The 23,350-nt window shown below is 46.3% G+C and overlaps 1 protein-coding gene across 1 annotated transcript in view; it reads left to right on the top strand.

The window, feature by feature from the left end:
• Positions 1 to 23,350, top strand: part of DNAJC11 (DnaJ heat shock protein family (Hsp40) member C11) — a 73,210-nt gene that overhangs the window by 39,614 nt on the left and 10,246 nt on the right. Inside the window, exons 5-8 of the mRNA XM_060088899.1 lie at positions 18,065 to 18,193; positions 19,123 to 19,245; positions 20,126 to 20,199; positions 23,100 to 23,289. Coding sequence (XP_059944882.1) covers positions 18,065 to 18,193; positions 19,123 to 19,245; positions 20,126 to 20,199; positions 23,100 to 23,289 — 516 coding nt within the window. The remainder of the gene's footprint in view (positions 1 to 18,064; positions 18,194 to 19,122; positions 19,246 to 20,125; positions 20,200 to 23,099; positions 23,290 to 23,350) is intronic.

Here is a 23,350-nt window from a genome sequence, read left to right as displayed (position 1 = left end):
CCCGCGAGCCACAACTACTGAAGCCCGCGTGCCTAGAGCCCGTGCTGTGCAACAAGAGAAGCCATTGCAGTGAGAAGCCCGCGCACCACAACGAAGAGTAGCCCCCGCTCACCGCAACTAGAGAAAGCCCGCGCGCAGCAACGAAGACCCAACGCAGCCATAAATAAATAAATAAATTAGTTAATTAATTTATTTTTTAAAAAGAAGAAGACCATAGGGAGAAGGACACCTTTGATGACCTTGGGGCTTGGTATGGCCTGTCACCCAGACCTGCACTGAGGATCACAGCTTGTAGGGGAGGGACAGACTGGGTGACGTTCGTGGTACTGCTGCCTGAAACTTGCATGGGTACTTTTCCATTTTCACCGATAAGAGTTCATTGGGTAGGAATTTTCCAGGAGGAGTACGTACCAAGAACAGACTGAAAGGTCAAGTGGGGAAACCCGTAGGTTGGAAATACTGGCTCTGACACAGTGATAACAGGACGCAGAGCTCGCCCTTTGACCTATGTGCAGTTTTCTCATTTGGAAAATGAGGATACGTCCCCTAACCACCACGCCAAGTTGTTAAATGATGGAAAAAATATGAAATAGATGTTAATTTATTAGAGAAAGACAAGCCTGCTATGTAAGTGCAAAGTGGTATGTGTACCAAGGTGAGGTTAAGAACTAAATTTTGCTTCAGCATCTCATTCGGCACCGTGTGGGAAACACTTGGCTTGGTCGGGTAGTGCATTGCCCCTGGTGGCTGGCTGGGTTTGGGTGGGGTCTGTTAGATGGGTTCTGGAAATGGCCCTCTGCTGATACCATCCACCTGCTCCTGTGGCTGAGGCCCAGTGGCTTCAGTGTGGCCAGTCACCTGTGAGTCTTGGCTTGCGTGAAGGTGCCCTGGACAGCACTGTGGGGCCAGAAGGAGTGAGTGCCGTGCCCAGCTCCGGTGTGCATCCCCTTTCCCTCCCCACCCTCCAGCCAACAGGGCACGTGGGCTCCACGTATGCTGGGGGCAGCGTGGGAGAACCATGCACTTGGCGTCAAGAGCTCTGGCTTTGGATTCCACCCCCAGCCCCAGTTCTGCACCCCGGGTCCAGCCACTTCTCCAGTCTTAGCTCAGTTTCTCCCTGTGTGAAATGAGAGGTTTGCCATGAGGTCCAGTGCTTGAGGTCAAGTCCTGAGACCCCAGAGTCCTTAGCTTAATTGCTTCTGTTTTCTGTCTTTAGGGCCATGTGGGAATAAATTCCTCTGTCTGTATTTCATGCTGGAAAACACCAAGCTCAGGTTGCTGGGGTCCTGGGGCCTCCAGGGCCCTGCACATTGAGCCAGCGTGGGGGTGAGGGGAGTTTATGACCAGACAGACGATGAGGTTCGTCTGCATCTCGAGGGCTGTGTGTGACTGGAGTCTTGACTGGACCCCCGTGACCTTCCTCCCTCCATCTTGAAGATCCCTATTTTACTTGCATAATCCACCTCCATTTCTTGCCTTTTAGAGACTTAAGATCATACGATAGGCTTGTTCTGTGCCATGTTCACATCATATTGATTATTGTCATTCCTTTCTTTTGTTAATACCCATAAATCTTCTCTCTCTGTGGACAGCAGCCAGTTTGGGAATCGGACTTTTCACTGCCTTCCTAATGAGCTTGTCCAGACCCCATAGGAAGCAGGGCATTAAGTCAAGGATTGTTTAGGGAGCTTCATTGTCTGACTCTGAGAGTATCAACTCCTTTCTTTTGGACGCTGTTACATAAGAGTTTCGTGGAGATTGTTACTGTATTCCCTGGACCATTCATTTTCCTTTCTCCTTCTGCTATTACAGAGGTTGACATAAACTCCCTGGTAAGACCTTTCTGGTTTTAGAAAGGCCATCTTATCAGTGGTTCCTATAATAGCTGAAAAACAAAATTTAGCTTTATCAGGAAAAAAAAATGTTAAATAACGTATCAAGGAAGACATGTAACCATAATCCCAAAAAGATGTAAAGATGTAGGAGTATATCTTTACATAAAGATGTATGAGTACAGGGCTTCCCTGGTGGTGCAGTGGTTAAGAATCCGCCTGCCAGTGCAGGGGACACGGGTTCAAGCCCTGGTCCGGGAAGATCCCACATGCTGCGGAGCAACAAAACAAAGCCCATGCGCCACAACTACTGAGCCTGCGCTCTAGAGCCCACGAGCCACAGCTACTGAAGCCCACGAGCCACAACTACTGAAGCCCACACACCTAGAGCCTGTGCTCCGCAACAAGAGAAGCCACCGCAATGAGAAGCCCGCGCACCGCAACGAAGAATAGCCCCCACTTGGCACAACTAGAGAAAGCCCGCGCACAGCAATGAAGACCCAACACAGCCATAAATAAATAGAAAGATAGATAGATAAATTTATTTTTTTAAAAAAGATGTATGAGTATATTACTCAATTATTATTAAAGGATTTTTTTAAAAGGTTTGTTTTGGTTGCCATGGCTAATGATCATAGCCGGAATGAGCCCGTGGTTACCGCTTCAGTCTGTTCGGTGGAGGTGATTCTGATGTCATAAACTGAATTGGCTGGGCTGACAGGATAATCGTGCAGAAGAAAAGTTGTTGGAACCCATATGTTTGTCATGCTCAGTGGCAGAAAGGGGCTGCTATTGAAATTGAAGAAGTTGGACGTTGCCCCTTAAGGAGGAAGGACCAAGTCTGGGAAAGCGCTGAGCTAGAAAGCAGGTCTTTGGAGGAGAGGAGGGAGGTGGCCGACTGTGGCGAGGCGTAGAGGAAGCTACTTGAGTGGGTCGCAGCTGCACCCGCATCCTGCCAACGTGACCACTTACATAAGCAGGGTGTCAGGATAAAGTCCATGGGGCAGAAGTCTGGGGCAGGGGGAGTGGCTGGGGCCGAATAGCTCTTAGAAGCCCTGGTAAATTTGAGTTTGCTTCTCCATGACAGTGGAGAGTGCAGGCTCCAACTTCGATCTCAGACAATGGTCCCGTGGAGACAGTCTCACAAGAGCCACCACGGGTGCATCGGCTATAGAAAGGGCAAATTTCACATTGCGTCTTACTGTGATAGCCTCTTCCGGTGGAATTTTCAATTAGTAAACAGTTACTATCGAGACTGCATTTGACAGAAATTTCTCATATTATCCTTGTGGCCAGATAAAGAAATATAAACACAAAAATATTCAGAATGAACTACCATATGACCCAGCAATCCCACTCCTGGGCATATACCCAGAGAAAACCATAATTCCAAAAGATACATGCACTCCAGTGTTCATTGCAGCACTATTTACAATAGCCAGGACATGGAAACAACCTGAATGTCCATCAACAGAGGAATGGATAAAGAAGATGTGGTACATATATACAATGGAATATTACTCAGCCATAAGAAGGAATGAAATTGTGCCATTTGCAGAGATGTGGATGGACATAGAGACTGTCAGACAGAGTGAAGCAAGTCAGAAAGAGAAAAATATATAGTAACGCATATATGTGGAATCTAGAAAAGGTACAGATGAACCTATTTGCAAAGCTGAAATAGAGGCATATGCGCTCTTGAGCCCGTGAGCCACAACTACTGAGCCCGCGTGCCACAACTACTGAAGCCTGCATGCCTAGAACCTGTGCTCTGCAACAAGAAAAGCCACCACAATGAGAAACCCGCACACCGCAAGGAAGAGTAGCCCCTGCTCGCCACAACTAGAGATAGCCTGCGTGCAGCAACGAAGACCCAACAGCCAAAAAGAAATATTAATTAATTAATTAATTAATTAATTAAAAATAGAGGCATAGATGTAGAGAACAAACATATGGACATCAAGGGGGGATGGGGGGATGGGATGAATTAGGAGATTGGGATTGACGTATATACACTGTTGATACTATGTATAAAATAGATAACTAATGAGAACCAACTGGGAACTCTCCTCGATGCTCTGTGGTGACCTAAATGGGAAGGAATCCAAAAAGGAGGGGAGATATGTATACCCAGAGCTGATTCACTTTGCTGTACAGCAGAAACTAACACAACATTGTAAAGCAACTATACTCCAATAAAAACTTTTTTTTAATTAAAATAAATAAATAAAAATATTCAGGATGGAACATTCCTGGCCGAATGAACAACTGATTCTACTCAGAGGGTTGATTAAGGTATCGTTTCCAACCTGGTGACAAGCTTCTCATTGTGGGAGAAAGGCTCTAACTTGACACACTCAGGATTTCTGGGAGTGATGTCAGTGAGGATGTGTGTGTCACATTCACAGGTGGCCCAAGGTGGAAGGACAAAGCCAAGATTCTAAAAGATCCCAGTAAACTAGAGTGGGAGGGATAAATGTGCTGGCTGAGAGAAGGGGAGACAGGGAAATGATGGTCTTTAATTGACTCCCTGGCTTAAGATCAGCAACAAGGAACAGAACCGACAGCGGGAAGATGATCTGGGCTTGGTATAAGGAACATTGAACAAGGCAGCCTGCTGGGGATTAATGGAAACTGCACTTTTATCCACACAGTGTGGCAGCGGGCTGGGTGGGGTATACAATGAAGATAAAAATACTGGGTTGGCCAAAAAGTTCGTTTGGTGTTCTGTAAGGTGGCTCTAGTAGCGCTTAGTTGTCTTTAACTTCATTCAAAACAATTTTGTTAGATTGTATTGTGACAGCTGTCATATCAGCATGCATTTTTTTAAAAACTTATCAAAATTGATGAGTTTTTATGGAGCCATTTTAATATTGAAAAAAAGCAACAGTTTCAGCGTATTATGCTTTATTATTTCAAGAAAGGTAAAAACGCAACTGAAACGCAAAAAAAAAAGATTGGTGCAGTGTATGGAGAAGGTGCTGTGACTGATCAAATGTGTCATAAGTGGTTTGTGCGGTTTCATGCTGGAGATTTCTCGCTGGACGATGCTCCACAGTCGCTAGACCAGTTGAAGTTGATAGCGATCAAATCGAGACATTAATTGAGAAGAATCAATGTTACACCACGTGAGAAATAGCCAACATAACTCAAAATATCCCAATCAAGCATTGAAAATCATTGGCACCAGCTTGGTTATGTTAATCGTTTTGATGTTTGGGTTCCACGTAAGTTAAGCAAAAAAAACCTTGATTGTATTTCTGCATGTGATTCTCTACTAAAACGTAACGAAAACATTGCTTTTTTTTTTTTTTTTTTTTTTTTTGTTTGCGGTACGCGGGCCTCTCACTGCTGTGGCCTCTCCCATTGCAGAGCACAGGCTCCGGACGCACAGGCTCAGCGGCCATGGCTCACGGGCCCAGCCACTCTGCGGCATGTGGGATCTTCCCAGACCGGGGCACAAACCCGCGTCCCCTGCATCGGCAGGCGGACTCTCAACCACTGCGCCACCAGGGAAGCCCACATTGCATTTTTAAAACAAATGTGACAGGCAGTGAAAAGTGGATACTGTGCAATAATGTGGAACAGAAGAGATTGTGGGGCAAGCGAAATGGACCACCACTAACCACACCAAAGGCTGGTCTTCATCCAAAGAAGGTGATGTTGTGTATATGGTGGGACTGGAAGGGAGTCCTCTATTGAGCTCCTTCTGGAAAACCAAACGATTAATTCCGACAAGTACTGCTCCCAATTAGACCAAGTGAAAGCAGCACTTGACAAAAAGCATCCGAATTAGTCAACAGAAAATGCATAATCTTCCATAACGATAATGCAAGACTGCATGTTTCTTTGATGACCAGGCAGAAAAGCTTGGCTGGGAAGTTCCGATTTCTCTGTCATATTCACCAGACATTGCACCTTCAGATTTCCATTTATTTTCGGATTTCCATTTATTTTGGTCTTTACAAAATTCTCTTAATGGAAAAAATTTTCAATTCCCTAGAAGACTGTAAAAGGCACCTGGAACACTTCTTTGCTCAAAAAGATGAAAAGTTTTGGGAAGATGGAATTATGAAGTTGCCTGAAAAATGGCAGAAGGTAGTGGAACAGAACGGTGAATACGTTGTTCAATAAAGTTCTTGGTGAAAATGAAAAATGTGTCTTCTTTTTACTTAAAAACCAAAGGAACTTTTTGGTCAACCCAGTAAGTTATCCAGGCTGTTCACAGAGCCGGCGTGGGAGTGGATCCCGGGCCGGCAGATAGTGCTCCTGTCTCGGCGTGAGTTCCTTTGGGTCAGGAGTGGCTGAGCCTTTGATGCTGATGCCGTCTGATGGCCTCTGGGAAAGGGCTGGGCCCCATCTCTCCAGCTCCAGGCCCAGCCTGTGGGCGATGGTGTCATTTGGTTATGTTGGGCCCTCCCGATCAAGGAACATCTGAGACTTATGGGCACAAGAGGTCTATTAGGTTTTTTGGGGTTTTTTAAAATAATTTTTAATTTTTAACTTTTTTTTGGTTGCGTTGGGTCTTCATTGGTGCTCGTGGGCTTTCTCCAGTTGCGGCAGTTGGGGGCTACTCTTCGTTGAGATGGGCGGGCTTCTTAGTGCGGTGGCTTCTCTTGTGGCAGAGCACAGGCTCTAGGTGCTCAGGCTTCAGTAGTTGTGGCTCACGGGCTTAGTTGCTCCGCGGCATGTGGGATCTTCCCGGACCAGGGGTCAAATCCGTGTCCCCTGCATTGGCAGGCGGATTCTTAACCACTGCGCCACCAGGGAAGTCCTCTACTAGTTTTTAAATATGCATATCAGACCTTTTTGAGATATTAATCATTTTTAAGTAGCCCCTAGTTTCGAAGTCTAAAGTGTGGCAAATTTTTTTCGTGTGTGTGTGTGTGTGTGTGTGTGTGTATCTAAATAATATGTGTAAGTAGTTTAGAAAGTCAGGTAGTTACTAGGCTTATTTTTTTTTAATGTTGACCCCACCTTGTGGGTTCCTGACTCCTGTTCCTCACCCCTCCCTTCTGAGCTCTTTTCTCTGACATTTCCTACTACTTCTAAGTTGCATATTTACTCTTTTCTCTGTTTTTTTCAGTTTCAGTAATTATCTATTGACCTCCTGCCAGAAAAGATAAGGATATAGTTCTCCCAAACAACACATTTGTTTCAGTTCATCGAATGTAATTATAATACCCTTTAGGGTTAAATGAATATTCACTGTACAAATACTCAGTTGAGCCTGATAGTGTACTGTGATTACCTGCCTTCTCTTAATATGCTTTTTACTCCATGTGTTAGTAGTTGTCCCATTTGGTTCCTTTGATTAGTTTCCTACAAATCTGTCAGACACTTGTGTGTTCTCTCTCCTTTTGTTCCTGGTAGCATCCTTCTGGAGCTCTCCTCCATCATCCCCCATCCCAGTCCAGACTAGACTCTGCTTTCTAGGCCTGCCGTCTGGCTGTGACCTCAGGACTTTCCTCGCCAACTTCCTAGGAGTGCCTTTGTGTTCATTCATTCAACAAATTGGCTTTGAGTGCCGGCCGAGAGAGGCACTGTTAGACACTCGGCAAAGCAGCCCCTTCCCTCATGGAGTTTGGATTCCCTCCAACCTTTTCCTTGGTTGGCTCCCACACCTTCCCCTTTTTGGTTTATCTCCTTGCGGAGGAAACACATTCTCCAGTTGCTCCTTTACATAAGATGCCTAAAAGTCGAATTTCTTTTCCGTTTCATTCCCATTCAACTGTCTTTTAAAAGAAAAGATAATTTATATATAATCGTATGTATGTATGTAATTATATATACATACATAAATAGAAAAGATATGTGTAATATTATAAACTATAACATAGTAATAAACGCCTGGTACCCACTGCCTGACCCAAAAACAAGAATATTGCCCATAACTTGCATTCACTTCCACATTTCTCTCTTCCATCTCCCTGCCAGAAGGAAACACGATCTAAAAGGGTCCAATATGTGAATAAAAGGAATGTATCAATAAAAAGAAAGAAAGGGAGGACGAATATAAAAGAAATAATATGAGAAATTTCCCAGAACTGAACGACTCAACTTTCCAGGTGGGAAGGGTCCACTCCACTCCCGGCACAAGCAAGAAACTCACACAGTCCTCATTCTGTTGCTTTTTAAATTTTGTTACAAATTGGATGTATGCTTAAGCAATATAGTGTTTCATTTTTATTGTTTTTGAGCTTTGTAAAAATGGTACCATGCTATAGGTATTCTTTTGGGACTTGCTTTCTCCCCACCACTCATACTCTTCCAAAATTCTGTATGTTTCATGAAGCTGTGGCTTACTCATTTTCATTGCTGCTTATCCGTTCTCCTGCTGGTGGATATTTCGATTGTTTCCAGGTTTTTGCTGTTATGAACGTTGATGCTGTGAACATTCCTGTGCATGTTTCCTGGTGCACGTGTGCAAGGCTGTCTCTTGAGTGTGTGTGTGCATGTGTTTGCACATTATGCACGTACACCCATATACCACACACACCTAGATATGAAATTTATGGGTCCTAATATATGCAGATGTTGCCATATTATTTCCCAGAGGTAAAACATTGACTTTGCATAACTCAAAATCAAGTTTATACTTGATGCTAAGTACTATAAAGCATATATCTTTATACTCTTCGTGATATATATGTGTGTGTAGATAGATACACTTGTGAAGTGTATGTATCTGTAACTTAATATTTGGTTATTTCTCTATATTTAATAATAGGTATTGCTTATTTTTGTCTATTTAGGCCTAAAAATTGTCAGTTTTATATAATTTGACTGGATATTAAATTCCGGTTTGGAAATTATTTTTCCTCCAAGGCCTCAGAAGACCTTGTTCCAAGGCTTCTAGCTTACAAGGTTGCTGTTGAGAAGACTAGTTCTAATTCCTTATTCTTGTGTGTGATGTTCTTTTCCCCCTTTGATAACCCTTAGGGTCTTTCTCTCTGGGTTTTCACGACGGAGAATCTTGGGGTGACTTTCTCACTCGTGCTGATAGTTATAGCAGACCTTCCCACCTGGAAAATTGAGTGGTCTTCAGTTCAGAGACATTTTCTAGTATTTTCTCCCCTCCTTTCTCTCTTTCCAGATTCCTTTATTCACATATTGGACCCTTTGGACTAATAATTTCATCTTTTTTCTCCCTCTCCATTTTGCATATTTTTCATTTAATTCTACTTTTTTGGAGATTTTTTTTCCTAGATTATTTTCCAACCTTTCTATTCAAGGAATATAGAAAATTTTTTTAATTGGTCTATAATGTTTTTAATATCTTAGACTTTCTTATTCTCATATTTCTTGTTTTTTTCATGGGAAGTAATGGGGTAGGAATTTGGCATTTGAAGATGCCCCAGGTCCAAATACTGTCTCTGACACTTATCACCTGTGACCTTGCGCAAGAGACTGCACCTCTGTGCTCCTCAGTTTCTTCACCTGAAATGGAGAAAATAGTGCCTACTCACTGTTGATAAGAAGATTAAAATGGAAGAGTTCCTGGCACATAGTAAGCATTCATAAATGTTTTTTATTATCAATGCAATACCTCTTATTTTTCTAAGGATATTACCGACAGATTTCTTGCCATTTTCTTTGGCATTTGTATTCTGTGCTTCTTTCTGGTTCTTTCTGATCTTTACTTGGTTTCAGACTTTGGTGTTGGAGGTTTTCCTCAAATGTCCGGTGGTCCTCGGCTGTCTGCCGTGAAGAGTGAGGCGGTGAGGCCGAGTAGACACTGCATGTTACTTGGCCGGGCTCCTCCCCAGTGGGCTTAACTCGGGGGTGTTTGGGTGGGGAGCACCCACGCACCCCCCCCCCCACCCAACCCCGCCAAAGGTCAGCGTCCAAAGGCTTCCTCTCATTAGCAGATGGTTTTTCTCTTGAGAAGAAACCTCCGGTCTCCTGCCTGGCTGCCAGCAGTCTCATAGCTGAGTGGGGTAGGAAGTTGAGGACGGGACCATTCAGCGTGTAGTCCACCTCACCCTATTTCCAGTACGGGCCCCACTCCCCCACTGCTGTGCCTGGAATGCCTTCATGTGACTTCTCCAAAGAACAAGCCTCTGTCACTTGGCTCCTTGGGGGAGTGGGCAGGGGTCCACGTTTCTGCGACTCCTGGGGTGCGTGGTGCCTCCACCTCCTGACCAGCAACACTTAGGTTTCAGTTTTCTCTGCAGAATAAGTCACCATCTCTTCATCCTTTTCCAGTTTCTAAAAATTGGTTAACACCTCTTATCTGTCACCTTTAGTTTACCCTGTTCTTTTTGTCCTTGGCTTTGTCATTCCTTTATTGTTATTTCGGGAGGGAGGAGGGTTTCAGGAGGACAGTGAGATAAACGTATATGTGTTTTTAATCCCATTGGTTCAACCCATCCAAATTTATGTATTGGAGATAATTGCATTAGAAAAGACTGTGTTATTTATCCATAATCGTGAATGAGATAGAGGAACAAAAACTCTGTCAGCTGCAGCTTCTTCATTTAAAAAAATGATCTGGTAGCCAGAGGTTGGGGAAAGGGGGGCTGGGGGGGAGGTAGGTGCCGTTGCAGAGGGCAACCAGAGGGATCCTTGTGGCAATGGGAGTGTTCTGTATCTTGACTGTAGTGCTGCATACATGAACCCACATAGGTGATTAAGTGGTATAGAATTAAATATACAACCACAAATGAAAAAATAAAAATAAATAAAACTGAGGCGCTCCGAATAAGGTTGGTGGACTGTATCCATGCGACTATCCGATTTGTGATAGTTTGCTGTAGTTTTGCAAGTTTACTGCTGTGGAAGGCAGTACTTAGGGTCTCTTATTATTTCTTATAACTGCATGTGAATCTACAATGATCTAAATAAAATATTCAGTTATAAAAAAAAGACCCCAAAGCTAGTAAGTTAACTCAGCTACATCACAATATGTTCACCGACTAAAAATTCAGATTCTCAGGCCCTGCCTCGGAGGAAATAAATAGGAGTCTATCAGTCTGCTACCTGGGAATCTGTATTTATACAAGTCCCCACCCCAGGAATTCAGATGCGTGGCTGAATTTGAGAAGTATTGCAGTAGTCTGCAGATGAGAGAACAAACAGGTATCTTTTTTACATTGTTTTGTTATCAGTTAAAGAAAAAAAGGATTGACTTATGAATGGAGTAGTTGGTAGTCCAGGAAGATGGTGATCCAGTGGGGTTGTAGTTTACAGGTTAGAATGGGCGCTTACAGGTAGCATTCAGCTACTTCCCCTTGTGTTTAGCTCCTTAAACCTTTGAATCTTATCAGTTTGTGATCTTCATTAAGTAGCCCAAAACTTGAGAAACTAATGACTGTGACCTGATTAAAGACAGTATGAAACTGTGGGGTGTGTTCCCGTGGAGTCTGTCAGCTCTGCTCATTGGTGGGAGGGGTGACTGTCCCCTGCTATAGATTGAATCTTTGCGCTCCAAAAAAAGCCTCAAAGGTCTCAGTTGAAAATCTGCAGCTGCCGGCTGTCCCACTGACAGTTTTTCAGCAGCATCATCGTTGTGTGGAGCTAAATGATGTGAAACTCAAATTTCAGCGTCCATAAATAAAGTTTTATCGGAACACAGCAAAGCTTATTCATTTACAGATTACCTGTGGCTGTTTTGCACTACAGCAGCAGAGGTGAGCAGTTTCCACAGCAGTCGCCCACAAAGCCTTAAGTACTACCTGGCTCTTTACAGAAAAAGTTCGACTACCCTGCTCTAGAAAAATAAGGTGAGATGTGCTTGTAGCAGGGGAAAAAAATAAACAAAATGCTTTAAAAGTTTTGTGATTTGCACTTAATAGCAAAGATTACCTAAAAGTATTTTCCTTTGTAAACTTTTTATTTGAAAAAATGCGATTTAGTAACAATTTAATAATAAAAGGACATAAACTTGCATATACTGAGCTAGAAGCTGTTGGAAAAAATCCAACCCATTAATTTATCCAGAATTAGAGCTTATCTTTTCTCTTTCTTCTTTTTCTCGATCCTTTTTGATCCTCTGTTAAAATTCAGATCCAACTGTCTTTCCTAAGTCATGACATCTCATTGTATGAAAAGCATATTACGTTGAAAGTGAAAATGAATTGTAAGTTGCAGTCAACCCCCTGTGTGGCTCACAGAGAAGAAGTCTATCTAGTTCTGGTGCTGTGACCAGTCCATTTTCAAAAGGTTGTTTCCTGGAAATGGAAGAAGAGCAGATGGCAGGCTTCTGAACCACTCTCTGAGTAGAAGATGATCAGTCCCTCTCTGGGGTGGCTCTTCAGGTGTGGCTGGCGCTTGAGCCTTACATTCTCTGGGTCATTTTCTTTCTTTTTTTTGGGGGGGGGTCACTTTCCATAGACTTGGATCAACACCAAAGGCCACTGAGTCACGAAAGTCACTGGCTCATTGAAGTTTTCCACTGTTTTGGCCTTGTTTAAAGAAACAACAAAATAGTTGAGAAAGTGATGCTTTCAGCACTATTTTTAAACTTCTAAAGTCCACTCTACCCTCTGGTGAATCCGTTGACTGTCAGTATGGAGTTAACACAAATGTTTATCATTTCAAAGGTTTTCTTTGGGAAAGGAAAGAAAACCGTATTTAACGTTATTCTGGAAGTTTTAGACAATACAATTAGACAAATAACAAGAGAGAGAAAAACACTGAAAGGGTTTTCATTGTTTGCATATGGTATCATTGCCTGTCTTTAAAGAACCAACTGAAAACTGTCGGGGCTTGTGAGTTGAATGAGGTGGCTGATGACGAAACCCACACATGTAAGTCAGTAGCTGGTGATACTGCTGACATCGTGACCCTGCTTCTCTCCTCACCCAAGCACAGAGCCAGGGGGAGCCTGCAGGTCAGACCCGGTGGCTCTGCCCTGCTCTCTGGTGGCTTACGTCATTCATGGTCAGCCAGCATCCTGACGGGGTGACCGCGTCATTCAACTTCCAAATCAGGACATTTTTGAGAGTGAAAAGGGGTGTTCAGAAGAAAGTAGCAGAAGCGGAGTCATTATTTTTGGCATACACTTACATACTTTAATCGGTGTATATCCTTCTCTGATATTTTGTGTTCTGGTTACGTGCTGCCGCATGACGAACCTCTCCAAAGTGTAGCAGCTTGTGAGAACGATTCGATTTTCTCCTCGCTCCTGTGGAGTGACTGGCCTCGGCGGATGGTTCTTGCCTGGGGTCTCCCCATGCAGCCCAGTGGTAGCTAGGTCATGTTGAAGATGGCATCTGCACGCCTGTGCCTCTCCTACACTGCAGCTGTGGTGGCCAAGGGTGGCCTGCCGTCTCTCGCAGGCGGCCTCTACCCCGGCTACCTTGACTCCCAGCCTGGCAGTCTCAGGGTAGTTGGGTTGTTTCACGGTAGCTAGCTTCCCCCGGGGCCTAGACGAAGCTGCAAGGTTCCTTGTGACCTAGCCTTGGAGTCTGCGCCATCCCGTCCCCTGCATCCTCTTGGGCAAAAGCAAGTCCTGGGTCACTGCAAATCGAGGAGGGGGCTCTGTGCAGGGCTGCAATCCCAGCAGGCATGCCTTTGTGGGAGGCCTTCCTGGGATTCTCGAGTCCATGCTGTGTCACCGCTGTTCTTCTTTTTTTTAAATAAATTTATGTATTTTTGGCTGTGTTGGGTCTTCGCTGCTGCACGCAGGCTTTCTCTAGTTGCAGCGAGCGGGGGCTACTCTTCGTTGAGGTGCGCAGGCTTCTCATTGCCGTGGCTTCTCATTGCAGAGCATGGGCTCTAGGCGCGTGGACTCAGTGGTTGTGGCTCATGGGCTCCAGAGCCCAGGCTCGGTAGTTGTGGCTCACAGGCTTAGTTGCTTCGCGGCATGTGGGATCTTCCCAGCCCAGGACTCGAACCGATGTCCCCTGCATTGGCAGGCGGATTCTCAACCACTGCGCCACCAGGGAAGTCCCCCACCACTGTTTTTAATTGAGGTATAATTAATTTACAATATTATATGAGTTTCAGGTGTACAACTTAATGATTCAAAATTTTTATAGGCTACTCTATTTATAGTTAGTATAAAATATTGGCTATATTTCCTGTGTGTCCTTGTAGCTTATTTATTTTAAACATAGTAGTTTGTAACTCTTAATCCCCAACCCTTATCATTCCCCTTCCTCCTTCCCCCTCCCCACTGCTAACCACTAGTTTGTTCTCTATGAGTCTGTTTCTTTTTTGTTATATTCACTAGATTGTTTGATTTTTTTTATCCCACATATAAGTGATAACATACTGTATTTCTCTTTCTCTGTCTGAGTTATTTCACTAGGGGTAATACCCTCCAGGTCTATCTATGTTGTTGCAAATGGCAAACTTTCATTCTTACTTTTTTTTAACATTTATTTATTTATTTGGCTGTGCCAGGTCTTAGTTGCAGCATGTGGGATCTAGTTCCCTGACCAGGTATCGAACCTGGGCCACCTGCATTGGCAGTGTGGAGTCTTAGCCACTGGACCACGAGGGAAGTCCCAAACTTTCATTCTTTTTTATGGCTGAGTAATATTCCATTGCGTGTGTGTGTGTGTGTGTGTGTGTGTGTGTGTGTGTGTGTGTGTGTCACATCTTCTTTATCCATCTCTTGATGGACAGGTTACTTCCATATCTTGCCTATTGTAAATAATGCTGCTATGAACATTGGGGTGCATGTATCTTTTTGAATTAGTGTTTTCATTTTCTTTGGGTATATAACCAAGAGTGGGATTGCTGGATCATAGGGTAGTTCTATTTTTAGTTTTTTGAGGAAGCTCCATACTGTTTTCCACAGCGGCTGCACCAGTTTACATTCCCACCAACAGTGGACCAGGGTTCCCTTTTCTCCACATCCATTTATGATCTTTTGAATGCTTCATCAAGTTTAGATGCCACAAAACTATAGGAAGACCTTGTCAATTTCATTCCATTCCAGGAGAGGATATAAATTTAACCAATTAAAAATGACAGCTCCACCAGAAGATTCCTACCAAAAATTGAGATATTCTAAAATGCCATTATGGAATTTCAAAATGAAATAAACAGAGCTCGTATTTTATTTGTTCAGTTTTTCCTTCCTCAGGAGATCAATTTCAGAGTATTCTTGGTTACACACTTCTCAGTGATTGCAATTTCTTAAATATTTTAAAAGCTGCAGGATTTATATTTAAAGGTTTTTTTAAAAGGAGTTCTCCAAAGGCTCATACTTTCCTGATTCACAATTTTTAACAGACACCATGCTGCAATTTTTCGTATTCAGAATCAGCTTCAAAAAAACAATTCTGTTACTCTGTGAATATACAAAAATATTTGTACGTTTTTGACAGCTTTAGCTTTACTTTCCATAGGCAGAATATCACAGCTTGTTTTGACAAAGTTATGCATTGTGTACACCATAACTAATTCTAAGACTGTTTCTGCTCCATGCGTTTCTTGATTTAATTAAAATGCTTTTACCATGAGGCTGTACCTTCACCAAAATTGGTGTTTGAGTATCACCACAGAAACAAACCATTTTACATTCATTGTGGAACTTTTGACTGGGTTTACAGTAACATTTATAATAATGTCAGGTGTTTCACCTTCAACAGAGCAAACAATTATTAAGGATTAACTTAAGTGATTTTTTTGTTTGAAGCATATGGTTGACACTGATATGAAAGTGGTATCATTAGTTGTGAGGTTCTTCTGCTAATAGAACCAGCTTATAAACGGCTATTGCTTTACCTTCGTGCATGCGTTACAAACCTTCGAATGGAAAAATGAGTAAAATTAACATAGAGGCACTACCATTTGATCTGAATGAAAAGTCATTTTTCACAGCTATATGTAAATACACCTGCCGCTACAGCCTCACTGTGGGTCTCAGTCTTTAAAGAATGACTCACTGTTGAAGAAGATGCTAAGACTTGATGTTCATATGGTTGGTGTGGGTGGTCAGTGTTCATCAACTTTCTGAGAAAGTGGAAATTTAGTCCTAATTTTTTTTTCATTGAACATACACTATGTTTAATCTCATTCCTGCTTGAAGAGTTTATCAAAAATGAAAGCATTACCCCCTGTCCCACCCCCAGAAAAAAAAAAAAAGAAAGAAACCTTGCAGATTTATATCAGGAGTTGCCAAGTTTGGCCCACTGCTTCTTTTTGTGTGACCTATGAGGTAAGAATGGTTTTTATATTTTTAAATGGTTGGGGGAAAAAATCCAAAGAAGAATTGTATTTTGAGATGTGAAAATTATCTGAAATTCACATTTCAGTGTCAATAAACAAAGTTTTATTGGAACACAGTCAGGCCCAGTGCTTTGCTGGATAGTCTGACTGCTTTCCCCGCAACAGACGTGAATTGCAGCAGAGACCGTGTGGCCCACGACGCCTGAAGTATGTCCTGTGGCCCTTCACAGCCAGCGTGCCGGCTCCTGGTTTACACCATTCAGGAGAAGGGGGAAAACGCCAGCAGCAGTGCTGACGCTGCTCTCTGGTACCTTCTCCTGCAGGACTGGCCCACCTCTGTTTCCCACGCATTCACATACACCTGGAGTTGCCCCTGGACCAGTGGCTTGACAGCTTAACGCATGTCACAGGCCCAGGCATTGGCCACCTGCCTGATGTGCCAAACGGGCAGCAGCTTCTAATAGTTCTCCCGCCGCCAGCTGCGGCTGGGAGGGCTGTGTCTAGCCACCGTCTCAGCAAGCACCTGCGTGCAGTCCTGGAGTGGGAAGTGCTGCTCGCGCCACCTGGAAGGAGGCAGGAGCAGAGTGATGGGTTAGCCTTGTCACCTCCTAAATTCTCCCTGCATCCCACACACCTAGCTGAGATGGTGGCCAGTGCTAGAAGCACAGAGTGAAGGCTGCCACCAAACCCACTCTGGCTGCTTAGATTCGGACAGCTATTGATGATGATAATACTGTTGGTGATGAAAATGCTATTGGTGGTGATGCCACTTTGTTTAAAAATGAACATCTGGGGCCTCCCTGGTGGCGCAAGTGGTTGAGAGTCCGCCTGCCGATGCAGGGGATACGGGTTCGTGCCCCGGTCTGGGAGGATCCCATATGCCGCGGAGCGGCTGGGCCCGTGAGCCATGGCCGCTGAGCCTGCGCGTCCGGAGCCTGTGCTCCGCAACGGGGGAGGCCACAACAGTGAGAGGCCCGCATACCGCAAAAAAAAAAAAAAAAAAAAAAAAAAAATGAACATCTGGGATAACTGCTAAACCAACCAAAACATCAAGGTTAAACTGGTATTATCCGGGATGAACCCCGCCCGTTCTGCTATGTGAACAGCCACACCCAGCACCTCCCAGTCCCGCCTGCCTCCCTCCGCTCCAGCCCCAGTGGCCTCCGTGCTCCTCCACGGGAGTCTCGCAGGCTCATCCCTTGTTTCCCTCTCATACCCAGCTCACGTGTCCCCTTCTCGGGAAGAGCACATGTTCTCCCAAGCTCCTTTTGGGGTGATAGAAGTGTCCTGTATCGTGATTTTGGAGGTGGTTTCACAAGTGTACACACCTGTCAAAACTCATTAAATTGTACACTTCAAACGGGAGTGGTTTATATTGTTACATGTAAATTAAACCTCAATGAAGTTTTTTTTTTTTTTTAATGGGCTGCAGAGAATTTAATAAAAATGTGTGTGGGGTCATGTCTTTATATGTTGGATTAAGGTATCTGCCCATTTGTAAGGTCTTATGACAGTAAAAGAAAATAATAAACATTGATTTTCTGAGTAAAGAGCATTTTTATCAGCAAAATTTTAGCTTATTATTTCTTGAGAGAATGGGGTTCTGTTTCTCATAATTTAAGTCTCAAATTAATTTTAGGAGGCGGAACAATTTTTAAATCTGCCGTTTGTTCTTTATTTGGTTTGCACTTCTTTGTCTTTGAAGGTATTTCTATATTTTAAAGACTCTTATGGTACTTTTGTGACATAAGAGTGTTTAGAATTGAATGTTAAAAGTGTTTAATCCATGTAGCTAGTTTCTAGGTGGTTTTCTGCATTTGAGGGTTACATCCAGAGATGAGCAATTCAGAGCCATGAAAGAGGTCAATCTTCTTGTCCTACCACTTGTCCTTGGTGAGTCATCCGCCTGTGGACACGCCTGGCTTTCTGACTCTACGAGTCAGTGGTGCTCGACCACTGTTCGGGTTTGAACCATGGCATTTGTGCCCCGTGGGCTCGTGGAGTCCCACGCAGCCAGTGAACCACGCGGCTGCTGAAGTATAGAGTATTGTCTTTCATCCCACAAATCCCAAGCCTGGTGCTGACTGCTTATTTTTCTGCCCCAGGGGACCATCAGCGTTGGCATCGACGCCACTGACCTTTTTGATCGCTACGAGGAGGAGTACGAAGATGTGTCAGGAAGTGGCTTTCCGCAGATTGAAATTAACAAGATGCACATATCCCAGTCCATTGAGGTAAAGCACACAGACGCCTCCTCCAGTGCAAGGGGGATCAGCAAGGGCACTCGGGTTAGCGAGGTGCTGCGAGGTGTGCAGCTGGGATGAGAGGGTCTGCTCAGGGTTTTCTCATCTTTATTTATGAAAGGATGCAGTTAGCCGCTTAAAAAAAGAAGAGCTCTAGTCACGACCTTGTTCATACTGCTTTGCCAGCATGTCAGCAGCAAGAGTGCCAGGGGTGCGTAGCTTCAGAGTCTCAGGGCTCTCCAGCAGGAAACTTTCGCTCATGCTGTAGAAGGGGGAGCCAAGGTCGTGACGATTTTAGGAGAGAAAGCAGCCCTCCGTGGGAAATTCCAAGAACCGGCCTTAGTTTTAAGGCACACTCTCCTGTGTGCTGAGCCCTGGGGTCACTAAATGTCATCTTTCTGCCCGCTGTTTGGGTGTGGCAGTGTGAGGCCATCCTGCTGACAGTTAGCTGGGTCTCTGCCCCCCAGACTCATTCACTTATTCTCCAGTGCATCAGCCTAGAGCGTGAAGTCCTAACTCAGGGAAACCTGCCCCCTTCTTGGGGCTTCCAGAGTCAGTCACTGCAGCCATGGGGAGGACTGGGAGGTCCCAGACGTCCTGCGTGGGGAGGCACGGGGTGAAGTTACCGTGCAGTCTGATGGCACTGGGACACCGAGAACCAGCCTCTAGCCCTGCGTCTCCCCTGGGTTTTTGCAATTTGCCCATGAAAGCTTTTACAAAACCTGACCTCGGTGGCCACGTGCAGTTCGGATGCCAGGGTGAGAGAGGTGAGGCAGGTGAGGCGGTTCTGCGTCCCTGCACACGTGAACCGTGGACTCGCCTGCACTCGCGGCCTTGCACTGGGGGTGGATGCGTCAGGTCTGTCCTTGGCGCTTCCTGTTGCTTTGATTAATTTGTTACCAGCAGGTGTCATTTCCTAGGCACCCTTGACAGCTTCAGACACAGCCATCCTCTCTGGAAGCCTCTCCACCCAGAATGGCAACGGAGGGGGTTCCATTAACTTCGCGCTCAGACGAGTCACTTCTGCGAAGGGCTGGGGAGAGGTAAGAATGCCAGCGGGCGAGATCGTGTCGTCCACTGCAACAGAATGACCTCAGTTGGCCACATCCCTGTGTAAGAGTGCCAGTTGTCACACTTGCATTCGTTGGCTCTCCCCAAGAGAAAACTGTGTCTCGTATCTGAGGCTTGCTCTCAGTCTGCCGGGCAGCTCAAAGTTAGACTAGAACAACAAGATTTTCCCCTGATGCCAACCTCCAGAAATCCCACGTCTAGAAACTCAGCATCTCTGTTCCCTTAAGCAAAAACCTATAGGCTCTTCCCTTCTCCTGCACAGTGCAGAAGGCCGGTGCCTCCATCTCAGCGCTCTGGTCCACTGCTTGGCAGTCATTAAGCAGCCAGTTCTGCCGAGCAGATTGAGCTGCATCAAATTAACATTGAAGAGTTGCCTTGAAAGTCACCCAGAATAGTAACGAGGCAGCCAAAGCGGCTGGACTTCACGACTGCGAGTGCAGAACTGCTGGAGGGTTTAACATCAGCCCCCTGAGAGCCATCGCCGCTCCCCTGGGAGACCTGCAGGCGGTGCAGCGGAGCAGGTGGAAGTGCGCCTGTGCGGCACGAGGGCGGCCACCCCTGACTGCGGCGGGCACCGTGCAGATGGCCTGAGCTGGAGAGACAGGGCCCCGGGGCCAGCAGCGCTCTCTTCGTAGGGGCCCAGGCCTCCTTGGGTCTGTGGAGACAGTTATCTCCCTTTGGCAAAGGTTAAGATGAGATATTAAGACTCTTCCACCCCCAGTTTTAGAGCCCTGAGGGCCGGTGGCATTGAACTAAACGAGGGAATTATAACCAGAGGTGCTTACCTGAGACTAGGGTTGCTGCTGTGAGATAAAACACCATTAATTCTTTTTCTTTTTCTTTTTTGAACAGTTAGAGTTTGGAGCTGGGGACTTGCAGGGGCCTTTGTTTGGCCTAAAGTTGTTCCGTAATCTCACACCAAGATGGTAAATATAAAGAGATAAATGCCCTTTGGTGGTCTTTGTGGATTTAGGAGACCAGAACCTGCGTATTCTTTTTGTCAGAATCATCTGCAGTTACCTTGTCTGTCCTGCAAGGTCACTGAGGGCAGACCCTGCAGCTGGCATGGAGCCTAGGCACTGTGCTCGTTGCAGAGAGCACTGGATCGGGGGTGAGGGAGGTCTGCTTCTTGTCCCAGCCCAGGGCCAGGCTTCCGCTCCCCTGAGGATGCGGCTCCTGCCCTGCCTGGTCACCGTGGGCTGTGAAGACCATGATACACTGGAGGGAAAGCACTTCATAGGGAAGTGGGTCAGGGTCTGAAATATTTATGGGCTTGCGGGTCATTTCTTTGTCACAGAGAATGCGTTTTAGGTTCAGAGAGGGGCTTTAGTAAGCAGTGAGGCAGCCTGTTTATTAGGCACATTCGTGTTATGCCAGAGCCGTAAACCCCACCACCTCTGCTCTCCTTCGCCTTTGCTTTGGCAGTGATGAAGGACTGTCCCTTCTAGTAAGCAGAGGTGTCCTTATTCCCCATTGAGCTCAGATAAAAGAATTGGGTGGAAGGTAAACAACTCTTTCCTCTGGGGGATAAAATACAGCTGAAGGAATTCTGGAACAGAGCACGTTTGCAAAGAAAGGTGTTTCGCCTCCAGCCGGATGTGCGTCTGCGTGCCTGCAGGGCAAGACTGGTAGAGGCCAGTGTGCAGGGCCGTCCCACGCAGTGTAAGAAGCGTCGTGAGAGAGAGAAGCTGTGGCTTCTCGACGGGCAGATGAGCACAGCCCGAGCAGAGCCCCGAGAGCGGGGCTTCCAGGCAGAGAGCGAGGGGTAGACTAGACACCCCAGCACGGGGGTCACCCACGTGCTGGTTAGAACACGGCTTCTCGGGCCTCTGCTCTGGGACTCGGACCCGGCAGGTCTGGGAGCGGGGCAAGGGTGAGGCTTTTAACCAGAACTCGAGGTGGGCAGTATATGTACGTGTCAGCGTTTTCCTAAGCTTGTCTGCTTGGGATCGTCCCCTCCGATGCTGCTGACGGAAAGCACAGGTTCCTGCCCCCACCCCCAGACCTCTCTTAGGTCCTCTGAGACGGGGGCCTGGAATCCATAGTTTTATCAAGCACCCCAGGTCATTCTGAAGACTAGACACATTTAGGAGGCACTCACTGAGGAAAATCTGTGGGCTGTTTCGTTCTGGTTGAGCCTCAAAGTGTTAAGTGGTCACCCGAGTCTAGGTGTGGCTGGTCATCAGCTTTTGCAGGTCTGGAAACTGAATTTCATCATAGTACCGGTTTATCAGACTTGAGAATGCAGATTTATAAAAAAGGATGCCAGCTTGTTAATGCACAGTGTCTCCTCCTCCGGGTGCCCCTAGTCCCTGGGTCGAGTTACTTTCAAGTCCAAACTGGTGATGAGAAGGTTATTGGTTGATGGGTGTGGGTGAGCCTGGAGAAAGGCAGGCGGCCGGCGGGAAGTTCTCCGCCTCCCAGGGCAGTGCCCGACTTGCTGCTCTGGCCCCAGAGTCTGTCTGTCTGTCTCTGTCTAGGACATACTCCAGAAAAATACAAGATCATATTACTTTGATTAAACAGAGATCTCATTGTTTATGTTTTGATTGTTTTAAAAGTCACAGGGTGACTTTTATCTCTCCTCTCCCTGCTTGCCTCCCCCGAATGACCCAAGTGTGGCTAGAGGGGAAGAATGTGGCTGCCGTCCGGTGTGGCTGGAGTGTCAGATAAAGGGGACAAGGTTGGGTTGGGGGCCTTTGCAGAGCAAGGAGTTGATTCCTCCTTCGTGTGGCCTTGGGAAGAGGTCTGTGAGCACAGGAGCAAATGTCATCAGAGTTACCACGTGTATTATTATTTTAGGGGCACAAGCGAGGCCTCCAGAGCATAGGAAGGAAACAGGCATCTAGTGTATGACGGCTGTTCGCTGGAGGCAAGCTGTTTGCTCGTCTTTGAGCGGCTTGAGTGAAGTGCTGTGAGTTCCTTTGCTGTTGAAGTGCAATACCCCTTCTTATCCAGAAGATGGGGCTGTGACTCCCTCGGAATCAACTTCAGAGACCTTTCGGGGGCTGGTCCGCTAGCTTCTCAAGTAGCTTTCGGTCAATACCTTGCAGCCCTGGGTGCACATCAGGATGGAAGGGTAGGGCCTCCCTGGTGGCGCAGTGGTTGAGAGTCAGCCTGCCGATGCAGGGGATACGGGTTCGTGCCCCGGTCTGGGAGGATCCCATATGCCGCGGAGCGGCTGGGCCCGTGAGCCATGGCCGCTGGGCCTGCGCGTCCGGAGCCTGTGCTCCGCAACGGGAGAGGCCACAACAGTGAGAGGCCCACATAACGCAAAAAGGAAAAAAAAAAAAAAAAAAAAAAAAAAAAAAAAAAAAAGGATGGAAGGGTAGCTTTGAAAACTGCACTGACGCCTGGGCCCCCACCCGAAACGAATGACTTCATTGGTCTGGGGTGGGCCCTGGATAAGGGCTTCTCAAGACTGGCTGCACGTTTGCATCACCTGGCTAGCTTTTCCCACACCAGGTCTATAAATCAGCACACCTGGGGGCAGGAGCCGACCATCGGTGTTTTCAGATTCGCCAGGTGAGTCCAGCGTGCAGCCAAGCTTGGGAACCTCCGCAGGTGGCTCTGACTTGCGACAGGATTGGATCTGCTGGTTTAGGAGCACAGACATGCAGGTGCCTCTTTGGCTGTAGCTGAAGTTGGAATGGGATGGGGGTGGGGAGTGCCACTTGGCGGGTGGGTAACTGGAGAGATTCCCTGGATCGCGGGCGGGGAGCCGTGGGAGTGGTGGCGAGCAGGGTGTGGGCTGGCGGAGAGGACGGGGCCGAGCACGGCTGCGCCACTGTCATCCAGGACCCTTTCTCTCTGTGTGTCCCCCCAGCTTTGTGACGACAAACTGTGCTCTGCAGTTTTCGTCCCGTGGCATCCGGCCTGGCCTCACCACTGTCCTGGCCCGGAACCTGGACAAGAACACGGTGGGCTACCTGCAGTGGCGCTGGGGCATCCAGTCGGCCATGAACACCAGCATCGTCCGGGACACCAAGACCAGCCACTTCACCGTGGCCCTGCAGGTGAGGACAGCTCCAGGGGGACCCTCCTCCAGCCCCTCTGTGGGCCCCTGACCGCCCTCCC

Source organism: Mesoplodon densirostris, chromosome 2 (assembly GCF_025265405.1).
Source record: "Mesoplodon densirostris isolate mMesDen1 chromosome 2, mMesDen1 primary haplotype, whole genome shotgun sequence".
NCBI lineage: Eukaryota > Metazoa > Chordata > Mammalia > Artiodactyla > Ziphiidae > Mesoplodon > Mesoplodon densirostris.
This window is presented reverse-complemented; position numbering and strand designations above follow the sequence as displayed.